The sequence below is a fragment of the Protopterus annectens genome, chromosome 4.part0 (genome assembly GCF_019279795.1).
Source record: "Protopterus annectens isolate FY-2018-M chromosome 4.part0, PAN1.0, whole genome shotgun sequence".
NCBI classification, from domain to species: Eukaryota; Metazoa; Chordata; order Ceratodontiformes; family Protopteridae; genus Protopterus; species Protopterus annectens.
The window spans coordinates 1,598,679,398-1,598,702,887 of record NC_056733.1 but is presented as its reverse complement, the minus strand read 5'-3'; the positions used below and the strand labels follow the sequence as shown (position 1 = coordinate 1,598,702,887).

At 41.7% G+C, this 23,490-nt stretch overlaps 1 protein-coding gene across 1 annotated transcript in view; it reads left to right on the top strand.

Moving 5' to 3' along the window:
* The window catches only part of FBXO38 (F-box protein 38), a 3,050,069-nt gene that overhangs the window by 2,063,882 nt on the left and 962,697 nt on the right, over positions 1–23,490 (top strand). The window contains exon 13 of the mRNA XM_044069370.1: positions 8,984–9,112. Coding sequence (XP_043925305.1) covers positions 8,984–9,112 — 129 coding nt within the window. The remainder of the gene's footprint in view (positions 1–8,983; positions 9,113–23,490) is intronic.

Below are 23,490 nucleotides of genomic sequence, written 5' to 3'. Positions count from 1 at the left end.
CATAACACAAGCACTCAGGTCACTCCAAAGCAAGTACAAATATGACTCCGTCATTTCCATGCCGGCGTGAATGACCTGAGACGTACCTCCTTGGACTACATGAAAAGAGACATAGAGGAGCTCTCTGATTATGTAGCCCAGGCCGGTATGACCCTGACCCTGAGCAGCATCTTGCCCTCACCAAGTATGATGCCACAATACAAAGACAAGATGATCAGCTTTAATAATTGGCTCAATTACTGGTGTCATTCTAGGGGGATCCAATGTCTGTCTGCTTGGGATGACATGCTGGACAAGCCACGCTGCTTCGCAAGGGACGACTTGCACCTGTCACCACTGTGCTTCCGGATATTGGCTAAGGCTCTTGCCACCCCCATAGTGCCTTTTTTAGGCAAGGCTCAAAAGACAAACCCACCACCTTAGAAAACAATAAAGGAAAAAAACTAAGGGTAATGCTGCTCAACGCCAAAAGTCTAAATCTCAAGATGCAGGCTCTCGAAGCACTTCTCAGTATGGAGAGCATCGATGTCTGTGCAGTAACTGAAACCTGGTTCAAGGCTCCTGAGAGCACCCCAGCCCTACCAGGTTATACCTCGTATCATGCATTCCGGCCCCAAAACCTGGGCCGAACCACAAAAGGAGGGGGAGTGTCCATATTCATTAAAGACACCCACACCTCCAGGTTATTGCAATGCACGAAGCATCGGAGACCATCCACGTGCAACTAACCGTAGGCAAAACTGCTATACAACTTGTAGCATGCTACAGACCACCCTCACAATCTCAGGAACTCCATTCAGCCTTCCTGAAGACACTGGAGGATATGAATGTCTCACCAAATACCATCATATTGGGAGACTTCAACTACCCAAACATAGACTGGGTGCATTACTCAAGCCCCAGCACCCTAGCCCAAAGGTTCCTGGAATTCATCAACTCAAATGCGATGGAACAACTAGTCACCTCCCCACAAGGGAAATAATATACTTGACCTGATCACCACAAACATGGGGACAAAATGCTCAACACCGGAAGTATACCCCTCACTAGTGAGATCAGACCATAAACTAATAACCCTAGATATTCATATCCCACCTCCACCCCAGCACAAAAGACCACAGTGAGAAACTTCTCAAAAGCCGACTTTACACTCCTTAGGACTGAAATGGTATCCTTCAAGCCCCCTGGGCCAGTGGAAACCACATCCCACACTGCTGAATCCTTCACAAATGCTTTCTACGGGCATCTCCAAGAATGCATGGATCATGCAATCCCAAATAAAACCAAGACCCTTTCCACCAAAGGCAGGCATCCTATCTGGTGGACCCCAGCCATAAACAAACTTTATAACAAGAGAATGAAGCTACTGCAAGACAGAGCAAAATCCCATAAAGGGAAGGCATCCCTGATCAGCACTAGCAAAAAACTACATTCGCTAATAAAATCATCAAAGGCTAACTTTGAGAGAAAAATCGCTAAGGTCACTAAAGATAATCACAAGGCCTTCTTCAGTTATGTTAGAAACCTGGGCGGAAACCCTCAGATATGCGCAGAGTTAGTTCATAACGGCAAAAAAATACACTGAACCCACAGATATTGCCAACATACTGGCAGACAGGTTCAGTGCAAATTTCTCCCCTCCCTCTCCCCCAAAAGACGAAATAAATATCTCAGCTGAATGCAACCTCCCTGAAATCTTAGATGTCCAGGTGAGAGCTGCCCTCAGCAAAGCTAAAAATACAGCATCCATGGGACCTGACGATGTCCCGGGTTGCATGCTACGTGAACTCCTAGAGGTGCTAAACCCGCACATAAGAACGCTGTTTAATCTTGGCCTTGCTACAGGATATGTCCCTGAACACTGGCGTACAGCTACAGTGGTCCCACTCCACAAAGGTGGCACCTGTACAGACCCTGGAAACTACCGCCCCATAAGCTTGACCAGCCTGGTCTGCAAAGCTATGGAAAGGATCATTATGGAACTCATAAACAAAGACATCGGGGACCTGCAGACAATTGACCCTACCCAGTTCGGCTTTGTAAAAGGCAGATCCTGTCTTTTAAACCTGGTGGACTTTTTTGAAACGGTCACTAGAGCCATCAATGAAGGCAAAGCAGTTCATACAGCCTACCTGGATCTGGCAAAAGCCTTCGACACAATACCCCATTCAGGCATCATCGACAAGCTCAACAGCTTAAATGTAAACCCGTTTGTCACAAGATGGGTTGCAAACTGGCTAAAGGACAGAACCCACAAAGTCAGAATAGCTGGAGCTATGTCAGACTCTAAGCCAGTCACAAGTGGAGTCCCACAGGGCTCTGTCTTGGGACCCCTCTTGTTCGGCATTTATTTCTCAGATGTACAGACAAACATAGGGGGGGTTGTGGCTGACAAAGTTCCCAGGTGACTGCAAACTAGGCGCCATAGTCGACACACCAGCTGACACATGCATCCTCCAGAAGGGCCTCACAGAAATTGACGACTGGTGCCAGAGTCATGGCCTTAAACTAAATGCCAAAAAATGTATAGTCATCCCCTTTGGAAAAAACAAAGTACCCACAAATTACCACATAGGTGGTAATCCATTAAGTATGGAAAAAGTAATCAGAGACCTGGGGACCCAAGTTGACAGTGACCTCTCATTTGACACCCACGTCACCGAAGTGGTTAGAAAGACCTTCTACATTGCCCACCTTATCATGAAGGGATTCACATCCAGATCAAAGGATGTCATTGTACCCTTATATTCCTCCCTTATCAGGCCTATGATTGAGTACAATGCCCCATTTGGTATGTACCTCACCCAGCACCTGCAGCAGCTGGAGAGACCCCAAAAGTACCTTACCAAGAGGATCAAGGGTCTCCAGCATATGTCATATGCTGCCAGACTGAAAAAGCTCCAGCTCTATTCAGTAGCATACTGCCTGCTTAGAGGTGATCTGTGCCTTACGTACAAGGCCATGTCCAATTCAGAATTAATAGACATGCTCCACCTCAAAAAATCCAAATCCATCAGAGCCGCGAGAGCTAAAGATCTAAACCTCAGCACAAATATGAATAGGACATGCTGGAGGGAGAGATTCATAACCCAGAGGCTTCCCGCACTCTAGAACAGGATACCTGTCCATGTTAGGCAGAGCCCCTCACTGACTCTCTTCAAGAGAAATCTGGACGAATGGATGGGTGATCGTAGGTTTACCCCGGGGGTCATCTCTGTGTCATTGCTAGATAGAGGCACAGTAAACTAAATTTAATTTAAATTGTACACTTTTGTATCATTACATGGGGTGGCGAAAGCCACATACACTTTGGCTAGGCTTATAAATGCCCTAGGGCAGATAGCCTAGTACTATACTATGAAACTAATTTAGGTGGGAGGGGCATTACAATGGGAAGATGGGCCAAGGCACGTGGCCCCCTGTTGAGACCAGGTTGTATATCAATGTCCTAGAAATTATAGCATTTCTCCAAATATTGCAAGCCTTTCAGGATGCTCTCCCTTTTGGGACTATTGCAGTTCACACTGACAACATGAGTGTTTGGTATACATCAACAATCAAGGAGGAGCCCGGTCATACCCCTTGTGGGTCATGAGGGTGTGGAAATGGTCGATATCTTCAGACCACCTTCTAGCTGCAAAACACATCTGGTGGAAAACCAATGACTTGGCGGACAGACTCAGCAGATCAGTTCTGGTTTTGAACAAGTGGTCCCTCAATCAGTCAGTGGTGAGCATGATCTTCAATTGCTGGTGTCAACGTTGCTGCGACCTCTTTGCCTCTGCCCTCAACAACAAATGCAGCAAGTTCTGTGCTCTGATCCCTCCTCTGGGGGAGTTCCTTAGGGATGCACTGGTTCACGATTGGCCCCTGGGTCTCCTGTATGCTTACCCTCCTCTCCCACTGATACCAAAGTTTCTGCAAAAGGTAAGCAGGCTGAAGAGCTCAGTCATCCTCATTGCCCCCATCAGGCCTCGACAGGTTTGGTTCCCCTTCCTCTGGTCTCATCTGAAATATCCTTCTTGGATACTGGAGCCAAGACATGACCTCTTCTCTCACCCATCAGGTATGCATGCAGCATCTGAACCCTCAGTCTGACTGCTTGGTTTCTCCACTTCCAACCCTAGCAAGACATTCCAGGTTTGCTTCTCTGGTCAGCAAAATACTTCTATCCTCGCAAAAGGCTTCCACTAACAAGGTCTACACCAGTAAGTGGAAAAGGTTCATCATTTGGACTGCAAAAAGAAATATTGACCCTTTTTCAGCACCAGTTTCAGATATTCTGCACTTTCTTACTACTCTATTTGAGGAAGTAGCTAGCTTCTCTACCATAAAACTTCAGTTCGCTGCTATTTCTAATTTTCACACTGCAAGTCAATCTGGTTCCCTGTTCACCTTTAGATTATGCAAATCCTTTATTAAAGGTATTTTCCTGTTGAAGTCTCCCATCAAGGACCTCTCCCCTCCTTGGGATCCCACTTTTGTGTTGCAGGCTTTGACTCAAGAACCATTCAAGCCAATTTCAAGTTGCGACACAAAGTTTTTGTCATGGAAGACAATCTTTTTGGTGTCTTTAACTTCAGCTAAGAGAATTTCCGAACCACACGCCTTATCCTCCAAACCTCCTTACATAATTTTTCATAAGAACAGTGTTTTTTTATGTACCAATCCCTCCTTTATGCCTTAAGTAGCCACAGAAAACAATATCAGTCAGTCCATCCACTTACCAGTGTTCTGTCCAAATTTCTGTATTAAAGGGGCGCATGTTCTACATCTTCTTGATGTTCATAGACAACTCAATTTCTATCTGCACAGAACCAAACAACACAGGAAGTCCAAACAACTGTTTGTAACCGTCTAGGCTAATAAAGTAGGCCAAGCATTTTCCAAGATTACCTTAGCAAAATGGATAACTGGCTGTATTTCTTTGATTTACTCACAAAAGGGCCTAGAATTACCTCAGCCTCCTAGAGCATATTCCACCAGAGCTATGGCTACTTCTTCTGCCTTCTCTTCTAGAATCTTCATTGATGATATTTGTACAGTAGCGACATGGTCTAACAGTCACACTTTTGTGGCACGCTATAAGTTGGATATCATTTGTAGGAGCAGGGCATCCTTTCCTCGATGGTGCTTCAGCATATCCTTCTATGAGGGCCACCCAGGAATTATGTATCTGGGGACTCTGACCCTATCATGAGGAGGAATGAAGAAGACAGCATCAGATTAAAAGGTTATGTCTTGCCATAGTGTTGTCTGTCTCTCATTCCTCCTCACGTCTACACCCACCATCCCCCTGTGCCTCATTCTTCTAGAGGGTCTTGGAGCATGATGGGAAGCATATGTCCCATGTCTGAGCATCATCTTCTGTTCCTTTGCTGAATGTATTGAATTGGCAAACTCGATCTGAGGTGCTTGGGTGGATGTAGTGCATTATGGGTAAGAAGGAGGAGCTCGAGAGTCAGATTCAAGTCTGGAGAATGTGGCCAAGCTGGATCCATAGGTTGGATCTGAGACCCCATAGTTAGGAGGAGTGAAGACAGACAACACAGATGCCAAGTTATGGTAAGACATAACCTTTTATTAATTTGAAGAGGTCAGCAGAGTGCTGTTGAATATTCCGTTCAGAATGTTGCAGTAGACTATTATATTTACACTCACACACACGTGTACAAGCACATACATGTATGTATGAGTAACTGCATGATAGAAGTTTGAGGAAAACAGGTACAGTGGTCGGCTTCAAACTCAACAGTACAGTAGTAAAAATTTGCTGTAATTATATGCAGTAGCATTTTTGCAAAGGGTTGGGGGTGCTTCTGCTTCTCATTTATACTAACTGCAAGATGGTGTTTCTCAGAGTATGGGGAATTCTCCAAGGTACAGTCTTGGTCTTAGTACAAATAAGGATAAAATTGTGTGTTTTTGTTTGAAGGTCTGAGGATCACAGATTTGTTTCTAGAACTTTTGCTTTACTCCTGTGTGTATGTGTGCATTTGTTCTTGTCTTGCAAAAGTACATGGGTACAGTTTAGGGTAGGAGAGAAAAGTATATTTTTCTTTTTTATATGGAAGAATGGTGCAGCTTTTGAAATATTTGGCCAGACAAAGCAGAGTAGATACAATCAAGTGTTAATGACTTTACTGTTAAAGTAACTAGTCCTTAAAAAAGACCTACTGTTATGGTAAGCACCTTAGACAAGCATATCTTCTGTCTGACTCTTCCAGTGTTTAGGATTACCAAGCTTAATCAAAAAGACTGGTGTTATGGAAGCTCAAGCAAGTGCTACCTGTAATTTAGACTTGTTCCTTGCTGGTATCAGGAATGATCTTTCTCTGATGTGGCTGCATTCATATTACTCCAGTTAATTTGTTGTATATTTAGCTGTTATAATTAATGTCCTTCACGTTCTCTGGTATCCAAAGTATACATCATTCATTTTAACTTTCACTTACTTCTTCTTGAGGAAGAGGTCTGTAAACAACCTCCATCCTGATCACACAGATGATTTAAGTCCACAGTGCTTCTTATGTTTTATCTGTGTGTGTTTGTAGGTATATATATATATATATATATATATATATATATATATATATATATATATATATGCACATAAACGCATATATATATATATATATATATATATATATATACACACACACACGCACACATATATCTATAATATATATATATATATATATATATATATATATATATATATATAGATAGATAGATTTAAATGCGATAACTTGCCTAACTAAAATTGTACATATCAAAGCATTCTGTTGGGAAGCATGTAAAGTAGTGCATATGAATAACAGAAATGGGTAGGGTTTATTATAATGTTTATGGTCTTCACCTCATAGACACAAGGTACAGGGTTTGATTCTGACCTTGGGTTATTATCTATATTTTTGGATATTGGTTAGGCTTAAAATGACTCTTCAGGACAGCTAGCTTATTATTCATATATGAACATACGAAGAAGTGACAGCAAAAGTAGAAAAGGATTAACTAAGATGTGAAATAGTCTAAAGACGAACAGTCTGTAGAAAGAAGCAGCAAACAAGTAATGTAAACGTGTACAATGCATAGGTAAAGTGCTTTTGTTTTTGTTTAGAGTAGGGATGTTTCTAGGCACCTTATGAAATGGTGTCACCAACAGAGGCATAAAGCTTTTCCTGTTTATAGGTGGTTATTATGTTTCTGTCTGGAGTAGTGTATAAAGTGCTGCAGACTCCCACACACCATCTCTGCAAGAACATGGGATGTAGGTTTGGTACTGCAGCTGCAGATGGAGAGAGACTATTAGGGACTTCATGCCAATGCTTCTGAGGAAAGAAGATGGAATGATATTTGAAGCTTTATGCAGAAAAATAGAAAACTGTAGACTCTACCAGAGTGATACCATTCAGTAAGTGATGTTCAGTCATGTTATTACATAGTTTGAAGTTTTAGGTTGAAAGAGTTAGGAGCAGTACGATAAGCATGTTTTTCATAGAACGTATGATAGATGACTGAGCAATTTACATGAGGAAGGTGCAGTATCGCATTGCTGTGGAGTTCAAGAATGCATGGGACAGACATCATCATTCTTGCGTGAGTTGTGGGGGAGGGATTAAGCTATTACTTCGGAACTGTTCCTTATCCATTAGGAAAGAAAATGGGTCATGTAATTCTCAAATGTCTTTGTATAGTGTGTTCTATATATAAAGTGACATTTGTTTAGTAGTTCTACGTATTTCAAGCCCTTTTATTTGCCTTATCCTCCACTTTTAAGTGTAGTTGTCCTCATCTTGTCTTAATTTTTTCTAATCCAGGCACATAACTATTTTGATAGTTTATTTTTGTTGTTGCCAAGAATATTTTAGTTTTCACGTCATCTTGTCCCTTCATGTTTTCCTATAGTTTTTATCTCCTTGTCCTACCTGTGTTCTTTCTTAATCTTTATGACTGCTTCTGTTTCATCCATTACCTTTCTGTTGTTATCTTGCCATAAAAGTATGTTTCTGCATCTTTTCTGCAGTTTGAGTAGGTTTTGTTTAATCTTGACTGCCTTTCTTCCTTGCAGATTGCTTTGCAGTTTAAGTAGTAACAGATTGGATAGATATTTCTGTCTTTACAGAAGGTGTGACTAAGGCTAACTAAACCCAGAAGTTTAAAAAGTATGCCTGATTTACGTTACTTTTTCTGGTTTTGCCAAAAATTACTACAGATAATGCTTAAGGGGTATAGTGCAGCTGCTGTATGCAGCCCATTTTTTTGTGCTAGCATTTCATTCAGAAGTACAACTAGCATGTAAATGTTTGCGTGATATCTGTTAATTGTCAGATTTTTAAGTTGAAACTGTCATGAACACTTTCACTTCACATAGCTACTGTGTATAATTTCAGTATTTCTCAGTTTACACTGGTTGCCTATTGCAATTGAGGTGATCGTCTGAGAGAGATCACTATACAGCTAAACTGCTTACTTCTGTGAACGTGCAAAACCGTTTTATATTATTGCATTCCTTCTACTTTATCTTATTGCTCAAGCATTCTGCAGGCACATCAATGTATAAATAAAGCAATGGATGTAGCTCAAAGAAGGTTAAAAATGGAAGTGCATGAGCTAAGCCTAAAGTTACAGGTAAAGGCATAGTGCAATCTGTATGTTTATCCTTTAGTACAGTATATAAATGACAAAACACAGAGATATTCATGTCTCTAAAAGCTGGGTCAAATATGTGTCGAAGTATTGAATATTTTTTCCCTTTTTTTTTGTAAACTGACTGTAATTTTCTTTCTCTCTAAGTGACTAAAGTACTTCTTTCTTTTCCATAAGTTGTACGTGGTGGTGTTTTTAGATATCTGTATTTTGTTTTGATGCTCACTATTTGTTCTGAAGTTTGCTTACATATCTGCACTTATTGTCTACATTTCTGTGCCATTTAACTTCTTTTGCTTCTCATCTGTATTGTGTGCTGTGTTCTTTTTTCTAGAGCTGAATGATATAGAAGAAGCAATGCAAGATAATGGAGATGAAGCTGCTGATGCAGCAGTGGAGAAGAATGAAATGCACGGCCCTAGTAATTTAGTTACTCCTATGGAAGTAGATGAGGAACAAGCAGGTAACTGTTAAAAGATGACGCTTTTAATTGATATTTGGTTGTCCTACTTTTTGCTACAGACATATCTTTGTCCTTTGGAGGTGGAGATGCATGGAAACTGTGGCCAGTATAGGCTTCAACTCTTCCTCCCATAGAGTAGTATGTCAAACTGAATAATTGCATTGTGGTACTTGTATTCCTGGAGTCTGCACACCGTCCATTGAGAGCTCTGATTTCCTTCGTCCTCCCCAAGATGTGCCACAGATGAAAGTTGTATCTAAGGATACAACAGCCAGCCAACTTCTAAAGCTTTAGGGCACCTTCCACACACCCAAACCGTTGCTCAGCTCAAGTGCCAAGCCCTTAAGAACTTTCCTGACTCCACAGAGAGCACTTCTGTGTGGCCATTTGGGGTTCGACTGTCAGCTAACACTGTTCCATTACTGGGCAGATGAGGTGCCTTTGGGGAAAAAAACTCCAGTTTAATTTTTATGACAGAAAATGTACTTTATCTGTGAAACTTAATTAGGCTAGGAAAAAGTGGTCAAAAGTTGTTAAACTAATTTTGAAAAACAGCAAACAAAAAATCCCGAAAGCAACGAGAATGCACGTTCCAAATAGGTAACAACAAAATCCAACAATATCCCCAGTGGAAGGCAAATGCAGGTCTGATGAAGCAGTGTTTACCACTGCGAAAGCGTGCACGTCAGTTTATTAAACTTTCATTATTTTTTTGAGTATTTTAAGTGTGATTTGTCTATATACACCTGCATTTGCCTTCCATTGGGGATATTGTTGGATTTTGTTGTTACCTGATTTTAAAAAACAGAAACTTAAACGTATGTCTTTTCCTGTCTCAGTTACTCTGGACAAGAGTAATTTATTGGCTTTGCTCAGGGTTTAGTGCAGGCTCTTGACCTTTCCTTTGTGGCAGTTTCTGCTGAAAGAAAAAAGGGATTCCTCATTTTCTGAGAATATTCAAGAATTTGAACCTCAAAATGATAGCAAAGGGACAGATAATGTTTTGTTTGCACAGATTTCCGATTCAGATTCTGAGAAGAATGTGACTTCGGCCAGTACTTTTGAGGGATTCTCTTGTACAGAAACTATTTCCAGAATGAATCAGTTAATTTGTTAATGTCCTTTTCTTTCTTCCTGAACAGAAGGGTTACGGATCTGATCCTCTGATCCAACACAGTTGCATACTTTAGACTTTGGATCCAATTCTCAAGCTCCTCCTTGTACCCATAATGCCCTAGTCTATCCACAGTACCTGAGATATTGTTTGCCGCCATCATGCTCAGACGTTGGGTCCTTCTGTTGAGCATTTTGTCAAGTTTCTTTCGTAAGTGAAAATAAATTTTATTATCTTACTCTTTCCATTTTTGCTACATACCTCTTGCTTAGTATTCCAATTTTCATTTTAGACTAGTTACTATATTTTTTATCATTGTATATCCTTCTCATTACCATCATTGGTAATCTTCTTTTCTTGCCCTTCTACCCTCAGTTAAAACAGTAATCCTTAATTACCATTGCTTGTAATTTCCTTATTTCTCTTTTCTTTTCTTTTCTTCTTCCTAATTATATATTTAAAAAAAAAGTCTTACTCTCTCATAATTTATTTCTCTCTCTCTACGGTACCTGTCTTAAGCTGTCATGGCTGACAAGCCGACAGGCTTAAAAAATGCATTTCTAGTAAGCTTAAAATCCCTAACTCGGATGCCCACGAGGAGTGTGTTTATTGTCTAACAGTAGCTCATTTAAGTACCAACTGCTCTATATGTGCTGCTTTTAACACTAGGGCATTAGCTGATAGATACAGCAAACTGATATTGAAGGATCTTCTTCCTCCTTCAGCAGCATCTTCTTCGAGGGGCTCAAACCCCCCAGTAAAAGGTCTCCATCTCCTTTGGAGTTTAGAAAGCGCTCGCTGGGACTTCCTTGGAACTGCTGCTGAAAGGTGCAAAAATATCAGATCTGACATCATTGGACCCAAAGGCATGCTCCTTGGATCCAAAATCTTTGGATCCTAAAGCTTCAGATCCAATTATTTCAGCAAGCCCCACAACTCAGGTTTGATTCCAAGCCCTTGGATTCAAAACCCAGTACTTCACATACTCCAACAGCTTGCTTTCATTTTGGATCCAGTCTCCCCTAGGCTCCATTCTCCCTTTTTACAAACTCTCAAAAAGCACTCTAGGCTCCAGTCTACCACATCCTGCAGGTCTTCCAGAAGTCTTTCTGAAGTGGATGTAGATAGGATGATAAAAATTTCTCAGAGCTCAGATCCAGATAGGGGTCTTCTCGGCCTCGTCCCCTATTGGATCCATGAGTTTTCTGGCCGTTACTCACACAGTGCTATCTTCTTCTCTGATCTGTCCTTCAATTAAGGAGCCCCAGGATGTCAACATCTAAGAGTGGTCCAGAGTCAGATCTGGAACAAATCACTTCCTCGACTTCAGCATCATCCCTGACTAGTTCTGCTCCTATTCCTTCAGATTGGAATGGGTCCCAGAGCTTAAGTGTAGGAATTAATAAATTTGTGGGGCTGGGATCTGCTCCAGTGTCATCAGATCCATCCCTGTCCCTCGGAGCTTTGGTGCTGGACATCTTGGGCCTAGTTCACTTCCTCCAGGCACTGATCCGATCGGAGTTGTGATCTACTTGTACTGGAAGTCTCTGCTCCAGTGCAGGTGGCCATGGCTTCTCTGGGTCTGTCTGCTTTCAAAGTTGTGGAAAGGGCTTTTTCTCTTTCTAGAGATCTGGTCTGTCAACCCTCGGATCTGCTTCCTATTCCCCCTTCGGTTTTGAGCTCTGAGTCCATCAGATCTATTCCACAGGGACATTCAGCTCCAGCTAGTTTGAAGTCAGTCCCTGTAGTGGAACTCCCCCTCTCTTCTGATACCTCCCCTGAACATCCCCTCGAGGAGGTCCATCGGAAGAGGACATGCAAGAGGAAGCACATAGATTCCCCGTTGGAATCTCTCACTGAACATACTGTTTTTTGAGGAAGGAGAAGGGTCTCCCAGATCACTGCCTGATGATGTATCCCTTGGAGACATACTAGAGATGCTTAGACAAAAAGGTGGTCAGTCTTCCAATAATCCTTCTCCAGAGGAATCACTGTTTCTGGAAGCTTTTGGTTCTGGCCCAACTATGTCTTGGGTGACTCCCCTGGCAGATGAGCTCATTGATTTAGTCTTTCTCTGAGCATGGAAGGAGCTGGATTCAGTTAAGCCTATACTGCGCTGACCTGATAAATTTCTTGCTCTCTCTAAAGATAAACCCCACTGGAGCAAAGGATTCCCAGTAGATGCTATGGTGATGGTGGCGGCCACTGAAAAAGTGCTGGCAGAACAGAGTTCATCTGTCCACCCACCAGAGAGTCTAGGGTGCTGGACAGATGGAAAGCAAGTCATCAGCAACATTCACCTTAACTATTTGGAACATTTTACAAGGCTGCAGAGAGTCTTGACCAAAGAAGTGTCAAATTTTCTCTCTGAGTCCATTGTCTGCAGAGCTTTTCAAAAGATCATTTTCTCAGCTGGCGACTCTTTTATCAACTTCCAAAGCATTCATGAGGTTGATCTCTCACACTGCTGAAGGTGCTTCATGGGTGGCCAGTTCAGGCATTGCCATAAGGAGACATGCCTGGATGCGACTATGTGAGTTTGCAGAGCCTTTCAGGATGTCTTTCATCAATGCTCCCTTTGATGGAACATCTTTGTTTGGTCCATCAGTGAAAGAAACACTTACCTGCAGCAAACAAGAAGGAAAGAACCTGTCTGCTGAGGGAATCAATTTTTTTCCCATCAGCTAACATTTTGTACAAATCAGAGAGGTGGTAAGAAAATGTGGTTTTGCAAATCTCAGAGTCCTTTACAAGATCTGCGCAGAGACAACTCCTTCAGAGGCAGAGGCAGTTATAATGGTAGATGTCACCCTAGAGGTAGAGGTGCCCTGAAAAATCAGGGTTTCAGTGATTCTTAGAACCTATCAGCACTCTTGAAGTGGAGGTAGTTAGGGGATGATTGCCCTTGCACACAGACTCCTGGGCTACTATAGCAAAAGATACTTGAATGCTAAAAATAATATTAAGAGGTTACTTATACCATTTTCCCAACACCAAGTTTAGAAAAGAAAAAAGCTTCCCAATGTTCTACCCAATCAGCGGAAGGCAATAGCCCAAGAAATTCAAAAGCTGCTAGACAAAAAAGTCACCCAGGAGGTCCCACCAGACCAAATAGGATTTGGGACACTCATTTCTTTTTTAGTGCCCACAAAGACGGGGCCTGAGAACAATTCTGGAATTTAGCAAACTGAATCAGTACATGAAAAAGTCAAAGTTCTGAGTGGCAATGGTCCAGTCCATTCTGCCATTTCTTTGCAAGGATAATTTGATATGCTGTATAGATCTTGAGAATGTGTACTGTTATATGAAAATAAGCATATGCTGCCAAAGATATTTACGCTTTTGACTGGGAGATGGTCATTACCAATTCAGAGCCCTCTTTGGACTCACCACAGCCCCCATGCTGTTCACCAACTCTGTAGTAGTGGTGACAGCTCACTTGAGACTAAAAGGATTCTGTGTGTTTCCATATCTAGACGACTGGCTCCTCACCACCCCCTTCAGGCATCTCCTTCACCAGTCCAGGGACTATTTGCTCCAGATTTGTCACTGACTGGGAATAACATTCAATTATTCCAAGGCAAATCTGACACACATGTAGAGCCTGGAGTTTATTGATGCACATCTGAACATGACAACGTAAATTGCATTCTTACCAGCTCATCAAATAGATACACTCAGATCTCAGGTTCATCAGATTCTTTCCCATCCATCTCCTCCAACCAGATTCATTCTTCAAGCACTGAGGTCTGTGGAAGCAGCAATAGAACTACTTCCTGTAACATAGTATTGTATATATGTTCTTCAATGGACTCTAGGTGTTCAGTGGTATATTCTTCGACAACCCCCATCTTTCCTAGTCAGCCTTATACTGATTTGCAAACACCACATTCATTAGTGAATCCAGTTGGATGACATTTATCTTGGCTGACCCTTTGTTCTACCACCCCCATTGACCACGGTGACTAAGAATGGTTCCCATTTGGGGTGGGGGGCATTTCTTGGAAGGACAGTCCAAAGCACATGGTACCCTCAAGAGACAAGTTCGCATATCAATGTCCTGGAGATAAGAGCAGTCCTATTAGCATTGCAGCCATTTTAAGATGCTCTTCCTCTAGATACTATTGCAGTTCAGACTGACAACATGTCTGTAGTCTGGTACATCAACAAACAAGGGGAACCCAGTCTTACCCTCTCTGCAGAGAGACAATGAGAGTGTGGCAGTGGACAATCTCCACCAACCTTTTTCTAGTTGTAACGCACATTCCAGGGAAAACCAGCATACTAGCAGACAAACTAAGCAGGTCCATTTCTGAGGCCTCACAAGTGATCTATCAAGCAGTCAGTGGCAGAGGAAATTTTCCATGTTTGCAGCCAGCTGTGCTGCCACCTCTTTGCATTCCCCCACAACAAGTGCAGCAGATATTTTGCCCTGATACACCATAGGGGGAGTCAACGAGAGATGCTGTAGTCCACATTTGGCCATCCGGTCTCCTTTACGCTTATCCACAACTTACTATGATCCCCCAATTCTACAGTAAAGCAATCTGGTTGAAGAGCTAAGCCATCCTCATTGCCCCCTACTGGTCTTGACAGGTGTGGTTCTCCTTCCTTTGGTCTCATAATTTTTATCCTCCCTGGATACTGGATCCAACTCCAGATCTACTCTCACACCCATCAGGGATGAGTCATTCCAATATCCCAGCCCTCAAACTAACTGCATGGTTTCTACAGTTCCAGTAATAGCCAGACAGCCCCAGGCTTTCTTCCTCAGTACATACTATTCTATTATCCTCGCAAAAATACTCCACCAAGAAGGTTTACAAGAGCAAGTGGAAAAGATTTTCCTTGTGGTCATTGAGAAGTATTTTTTTTTTAAACACCTTTATTGAGATATCACTTATGACATAGGTACGTGTACTTTTATATAAAAGTAATCAAACTGTATTAAGTTAAATTAACAAACATTATGCTTCACGTATATTGCTATATATCATATAACCTAAGCAACATTACATAAATTATTCAATTCCTGTCCTTTTTTTAAACAAGAAACATCTTTATTCAACCATCACTTATGACATAAACAATCATATATTTATATAAATGAAAACAAACCACACTGACACAATCCTTGTTGCAAGCATTTTACATCACAAACCATATTGACACACACCCAGTTGTAGACATTATACATCACATATAATGAATCCAATAGTTTTCAGCCAAACATTACGTAGCTTATTTAAGTCTTGCCTTCTTTTAAACCTCATTCCTCCCCTGTATGTATTGTTCCCACAATTCCCATTTTTTCCTATGTAGTTTGCACCTACCTTTTTCTAAAGATCTCAATTATTTATTTTATTTTATTTATTTATTTACCTTTGTTGACCGGGAATGTCCGATTGGACATAGGTCCATTTTCAGCGGAGGCCCGGGGAGAAAAGCTCCACAGTTAAAATATACAGACAGTAGTTGCATTGGATTTGCATAGCGATTAACAATTTGATTAACATAGCAATTAACAATTACAAACATAGTTACAGATGAAAAACATAGTACATCAGTAGACAACTAGAATCTTTATGTGCGAAGTACATAACAGACATTAACAATTGTTACAATAAGAAGTTCCTGCTGTATAATAAGTAGTAGGCTTATGAGCATCCGAGCTTGCTATAATCAAGGTAGTTAGTAGGGTGGAAAGAAAGGTAGTGGTTGGCTGGGGTGGGGGATATAAGAGTGGGAGTTGCAAGGGCATAGCCAGCATGTTTTTAGGTGCACTTTTAGTAAAGTTTTGAAGTGGGTGTATGATGATACAGAGGTAATTGTGGGTGGGAGGGAGTTCCATAATTTGACTATGGCGCAAGAGAATAGTGCTTCACCAGCAGAGTTATTGGCTTTAGTGATCTGCAAGTGATTTTTGTTGCTGGATCTTAGTGGTCTGGTGGTGTGATAGGGTTGGAGTAGATTCTGGAGGGATGGGACATTTAGTGGATGGTTTACTAGTTTGTGGGTGAGTGTGATTTGATACCATTGAAGGAGGTGAGGAAGTTCAAGCCAGCCCAGTTCAGCAAGTGAGAGACAGTGGTGACTACGGTAGGATGCCCCTGTGGCGAATTTGGCGATTTTGTTGTAGCAGGTCTCTAGCTTGTTTAGATTGCATTGCCTTAGGTTGGTATATATTGAAGAGGCATAAAATAGGGTGGAGATAAGGTGGGAATTTGCTACTGAAATCTTTGCTGCTTTGGTGAGAAGTTGCTTATTTCTGTATAATGCTCCTAGCTTTTTGTGGACTTTTTTTATGGTCATGTATATGTGAATGTCAAATTTTAGTTTATTGTCTATTTCCACTCCTAGCAATTTGGTGTGTTTTGTTGGGTGTATAGTGGTGTTGTCTTTTGCTGTGATGTTAAAGTGAGAGTTGTTTTGAGTATGTTTGGTGGGTTGGAAGATGAGTAGTTTAGTTTTGTTTGGGTTGAGTATTAATTGGGCATCGGATAACCAAGTTTCAACAGAGGAAAAGGCTTCCTGTGTGACTTTTTGCAGTTTGGATAGGGACTGGGCTGAGCAGGTGATGGTTTAGTCATATGCGTATTGTATGAGTGTGCCATGTTTGGTGGCAGAGGCTAGATTATAGGTGAAAATAGAGAAGAGCAGGGGTCCAAGGATGGATCCTTGGGGAACCCCTATAGAGACAGGTAGTTGGGGAGATATGTCATTCTGCCATACAACGGATTGTTGGCGGTCAGACAGGTAACTCAATCACCAGTTGGTGACTGATTGAGAGAAGGATAGGTTATTGAGGACAGAGATGAGTTGTTTCTGTGGGACCATGTCAAATGCTTTAGATAGGTCTAGGAAAGTAGCAGAGGAGAGATAGCCATTGTTTTTATGCTGAAGGGTAGTGTTAGTAAAGGAGAGCAAGGCAGTGCTGGTGCTATGATTTGGTTGGAAACCATGCTGAGTATCGGAAAGAAGGTTGTTAGTAAGGAGGTAGTCTGAAACCTGAGAGTGAATGCATCTCTCTAGTATTTTGGAGAGTGGAGAGAGAATAGCTATGGGGCGGTAATTGGTTAGTTCTGTGGAGGGACCGCCTTTGTGGAGGGGAATTATATGCGATACTTTCCATAGTATGGGAACGTAACTTTCTGACAGAGATCGGTTAATCAAGATGGATACTGGGTAGGCCAGAGCATCAGCTGCGATTTGTAGGTATTCATTTGGGAGGTTGTCTGCTGCTAATTTGATGGGCTTAAGTTTAGTTAAGAGTTTTTTATGTTGGAGGTAGGTACAGGAGAAAAAGAGAAGGCAGTGGGGAGATTACTAGTTGAAGGTGTGGGTTGGAGGGGAGGGGGGTTGTGTTGTTTAGCTAGTGATAGTATGGTTTGTATGAAGTGTGTGTTAAATGAGGTAGAAATATTTTCGGAGGAGTGAGAGATGTTAGGAGGAGGGGTACTGACTTTACCTTGGTGGAGGATGGAGTTTATGGAGGACCAGAATTGTTTGGGGCTGTGTTGGGAGGCGTCTAGGGCAGACTGATAGTATTGGAATTTGTCCTGTTTTATTAGCTTTTTGACTCTTTTGCATAGTTCTAGGAATTTCTGTCCAGTTGAGGGGGTTTTGGTTTTGCGCCACTGCTCCCAGGCTTTATCCCGGTTTTTCATTTCTGACTTAGTGGTTTTCTGTAGCTGTGGGGAGGGTTGTGCTTTGGTTCTGGAAAGTCTTATGGGGGCATGGTAATTAAGGATGCTCAGGAAGGTAGTATTAAAAGATTCAACTGCGTCATCAAGACTGAGGTACTTTAGAGGATGCCAGTTACATTCTTTGAGGGATGAGATGAATGTGAGTGGGTTAAAGTTTAGTTTTTTACGTATTTGACAGTAGATGACAGGTTTAGCTTGCTATAGGTATTTTTTGAGTAGGAATGTTGGGGAGTGATCACTGAGGCTATCTGATAAGCAGCCTGTTATATATGACTGGGGGCTCTTACTGACTAGTATCCAATCCAGGGTAGTGTGCTTGTTGGAGTTTTCATTTATCCTGGTTGGCGACTGGACTAGTTGGGTGAAGCTATGAAGGTTTACATGATGGGTTTGATGGTTGCCAGAACAGGATTGCCAGTCAGTATTGACATCACCTAAAATTATAGTTTCTTGGGGGAGATGGTGGGTAGACCAGCTGAGGAGGTCTTCTAGTGGAGGGAAGTTTTGGCCAGGTGGGAAGTAGCATCCAATTATGTTGATGGTTTTGTTTTGGTTTATTTTGAGGTTGGTATATATTATTTCTTCCATTGCCTATTTGTGGAGCTGATTATTTTAAGATCTGGATGTTTAGATGCTGTTTAAATATTATAGTTACACCGCCTCCTTTTTTTGTTTAGCCGGTCTACTCTTAGTATGCTGTAATCGGTAGTGAGGATTCACTCACTGGTAATGTGAGGTTTTAGCCAGGTTTTTGTCAGGATGACTATATCTGGGGAGTACAAGTCTATGGTGGCATGGAGTTCATGGACTTTGTTGGATATACTTGTAATATTTATGCTTAGTAGAAGGAAGTCACTTGGCTTTCTATTGGCTTTGATATGGGAGAAGTTGTGGTTTCTAGTCTGATTATGAGGATTGGGGTTGGAGATGGTAGGGCCACGGTTGGGGTGGATGTCTCCACTTAGGGCTAGTTTTGATATGCATGAGGTTATTAGTTTTCTCAGTTTTTGAATGTGTTTGTTTATTAGGGAAACTTTATGATTGTGCTCTGTGGGTAATAGGTATGGTGGGAGGGTTACTATGTTAAGTTGTAGGGATGCTTTATGTTTGAGTAATATAGTTGCTAGAATATGCGGGGGGTGCCTAGGGATGGTTCTTGAGTTGGTGGGAGGGGAGCTGAGTGAGGGTGAGACATGAGTGGTGGTGTGAGTAGTAGTACAGTGGTAGTGGTTGAGTAGGGGAATGATAGAGTTTTGGTAGGATGTAAGATATGCAAGGAGAGTACATGCAGTGAGCATAGGTAAGGTATGTTTATACATGTTAGCTGAGGAGGAGTGATAGTAGTGGGAAGATGGAGGCGGTAGTGTTGGGTTTAGTGCCATGGTTGGCTATTGGAAAGATGGGAGGGGTTTGTGAGTGTAATAAAGGTAGGACCACTGGGGGCAGGAGGGAATAGAGGGCAGGGTGGGGAGCAAAGCAGGTAGAGACCCTGTTAGTTGCTCTTATGAGGGGGCTGGAAACAATCAGGAAACAGGGTAAACTGATAAATGAACATATGATAGTGAATATGGAGACTCAGGTAGGTACCCTGTATTTCCACAAACTATCAGTTAACTTAACTGTGCCCCAGTTCAGGCAGTTTTAATAAGTTCTATGGCAGAGCCGAGCATGAGGTGTTCAAAGGGTGGTTGTAGTTTTAAAAATGGTGCCTGCCACAGGTAATATTTATTAACTTTGGGATTGGCTTAAGGTAATAAACAGGGAAGGGGAGGGGAGGGGGAGAACAAGGGTGTGAGCAGGCAGTTCTTTTGTACTGCTGCTAATGAGCCAAAGCAAAGACAAGTTTGTGTTTAAGAAACAATCAGAATTGACCAAGGACTGCTCTGAAACTGTAAGTCATTTCTTAACCATTTCTCAGGTGGGAAAACAGGATAACCTTGTATCAGTAGGTTACTGTGGTCTTAGTTTAAATTAACAAACACGCAGTATTTATTAGTTATGGATACTATTTGCTAACAGAAAGGAATAAGAGAGCAAAATGGTAGATATGTGTGTGTGTGTGTGTGTGTGTGTTTACAAGCCAAAGCAGTGTGCTCTCCAGGGGATAATGAATATTGGCTCAAACAGGTAGACACATACTCAAAGTTAACTTTAGCTGTTTGCAGACAGTTCAGACCCGGACTGCGTTTTTCTTATAAGAATGATAAAGATGGTACCGCAGTTGAATACTTAAGAGTGGTGTTAGGTCTAGAAAAGAAGAGTACAGAGAGGCGTAAGCACTTTTGAGATGGTAAAGATATAAAGATTACAAAAAACAAACTGAGCAAATAGCTACTGCATGCAGGAAAATATATCTTGAACCAACTACCGGTATATTCAGATACTGAGCCATTTGGAAAAATATCAGTGAGAAGGGACCTCAGCTGACAGTTATGCAGTCACAGATAAAAATATAGTGAGCAGCACTCTGTCCTGGGTCTCCAATGTGATTCTGTCTACCAGTAACAGTGCAATTATATAGAAATAATTAGACACCAGTATGAGCTGTCTACACACAACACATATACATACATGAATAACATTAGTTAAGGTGCAGCTATGCAAATAGACCATACTATTATACTAAAAACAACTTGGTGCAGACAAACAAAATGCTAGCATGCCATAGTAACTTCCAGTAATAAAGCATAAATCATATTAGATGTCTAACACAATTCAACATAAATAAGCATATACAGTTGTAAAACACTTACTGGAGAGACACTGAGCTCCTCATGGGGCCTGTAGCAGAGTGGATTGTAGTTTTAAAAATGGTGCCTGCCACAGGTAATATTTATTAACTTTGGGATTGGCTTAAGGTAGTAAACAGGGAAGGGGGAGAGGGAGAACAAGTGTGAGCAGGCAGTTATTTTGTACTACTGCTGCTAATGAGCCAAAGCAAAGACAAGTTTGTGTTTAAGAAACAATCAGAATTGACCAAGGTCTGCTCTGAAACTGTAAGTCATTTCTTAACCATTTCTCAGGTGGAAAAACAGGATAACCTTGTATCAGTAGGCTACTGTGGTCTCAGTTTAAATTAACAAACACACAGTATTTATCAGTTATGGATACTATTTGCTAACAGAAGGGAATAAGAGAGAAAAATGGAAGATGAGTGTTTGTGTGTGTGGGGGTGGGTGGGTGGGGGGGCTGCTGCTTACGAGCTAAAGCAGAGTGCTCTCCAGGGGATAATGAATATTGGCTCAAACAGGTAGACACATACTCAAAGTTAACTTTAGCTGTTTGCAGACAGTTCAGACCCAGACTGCGCTTTTCTTATAAGAATGATAAAGGTGGTACCGCAGTTGAATACTTAAGAGTGGTGTTAGGTTGGAGAGACACTGAGCTCCTCATGGGGCCTGTAGCAGAGTGGATTGTAGTTCTTGGAGAAAGGAGATGCAGTTCCACTTGTTTTATCTCTGTTACTGTACTCACTACTTCTAATATAGTTGGTTTAGGTTTTGATTTCCATTTTCTAGTAATTGCTTTTTTGGCAGCTGTAATAATTAGAGACCGCAAAGCCTTACCATGTCTAGGCAGTTCCGATTCTGTCTCATAACTCAGAAAAATTATGTCCCTCTTCACACCAATCTGCCCATCCAGCATCTCCGACAGTGCATCCCACAGGGAATCCTTAAAGTCTGCCAAATTACTGCACTCCCAAAAAACATGTTGAACTCCAGCATATCATTGCTGGAGCCTTCCTGTGTCCTGACAGAGTGCTCTTCAAACTATCTGGAGATATGCAGAGCTGAGTATATTTTTCTGGCACTTCGGAGTTGTGTACTGGTGATTGTTATTTGACTAATTTTATATCATTGCTGGCTGACTTCACAGTTGTGCACTGTTATTTTTGCTTATCTGTATAGTTTTTCAGATCTCTGCTGAAGGTGTTGGTTTTCCCATACCCACTCTCCCTATTCCTGTGTTGTTGTTTAAATTTGGAGTCTTTTGCAGTTACCCACCCCCACTGTAGATTTGATCTGGGACACTGCCCTCAGACCCGTCTCTTTACCTCATTCTACCTAATAGACTCCTTCTGCATTTGTTTTTAGTCATTTTTAATTTACTTGCATTTTTTAAACTGTTTGGTCTAACATTGCTACATACTCAAGTGTACTAGCTTGCACTGCATTTGAATTGTTTTGACTGCTGTTTTAGCTACTTTTCTGTATACACACACACACACACATATATATATATATATATATATATATATATATATATATATATATATATATATATAAACCTTTCCTGTAACTAGTGTAGTCCAGATTCAGATTTGCTGTATCCAGGACTGTATGTAACCTTCTAAGACACCCCAAGCTTTCTGTGTTGGAGGGAAGCATTCTAGCTTATCAGTGGGAGTGGTAAGCACTAGGTAACCTATCTACCACATAAGGAGTGGTTCTGGCCCAGAAATTGTAGTTACTGGCCGTTTGGGCAATTTTTCCATCTCTCTCAACTTTCTGATTTAAAAGCCCACATTTGCACTTGTTTCCCCCCTTTCCTGTAACTAGTTTAGTCCAGATACAGATTCTTAGTTTTAGCACTTGAATTTGCTTATTCGTGATCAGCACTTGTTCAGAACTTGTAAGCACTAAATAACCTACTAATTACTACAGCACTCAACCTTCCTCATTACCTAGAGGAAAACAGTTTTGGTACTTACTTTCCTCACTTGCTTAGAGAAAAACAGCTCTTGTACTCACTTTCCTCACTTATCTAGAGGAAAATATTTTTTTATTCAGGCATGTCCAAGGGTCAGCTCCCAGTGTTCTCTCCTGTCTATCTGATGAATCTGGGCATCTTGGGGCAATGTAGAAATTGCCTCATGTACACAGACAACCCTCTCCTCCTACCACCCAACACTACAACCTGTGAGAGATGCACTTATCTAGCCAAACTGGAGATAAAGCTCTCTCCAGTCAAGACTGAACTTGACAGTCAAGAGGAGAAGGTAAACACCTGCACCACACCACACTCATCACATAGTCTCACTAAATTTACACCACCAAAATCCACACATAGAAACACAAAAACATTCACGGAGGCTCTCAATAATAATCTGCTCAAGCAACAGATACCTCCAAAGCAGAAATGCAGGCAACCTCCACCCCCCCAACACAACCCAAATGACACATAGCCCGCAGACTCAGTGTGCCACTGAACCACAGCCAATAAGGCAAAACAACGTACCCAACATACTAGTCATAGGTGACTCTATAGTCAGGAACACTGATGTCCCACTCACCAGGCTAAACAAGGAGAAGGTTACTGTCAGCTGCCTGTCTGGTGCCAGGATCCGCCAAATAACCCATGCGCTCAGGTCACTCCACAACAAGTACAAATATGACTCTGTCATTGTCCATGTTGGTGTGAACGACCTGAGACGTACCTCCCTGGACTACATGAAAAGAGACATGGAAGAGCTCTCTGATCTTGTAGCCCAGGCAGGTATGACCCTAGCCCTGAGTAGCATTCTGCCATCACCCAGAATGATGCCGCAGTACAAGGAC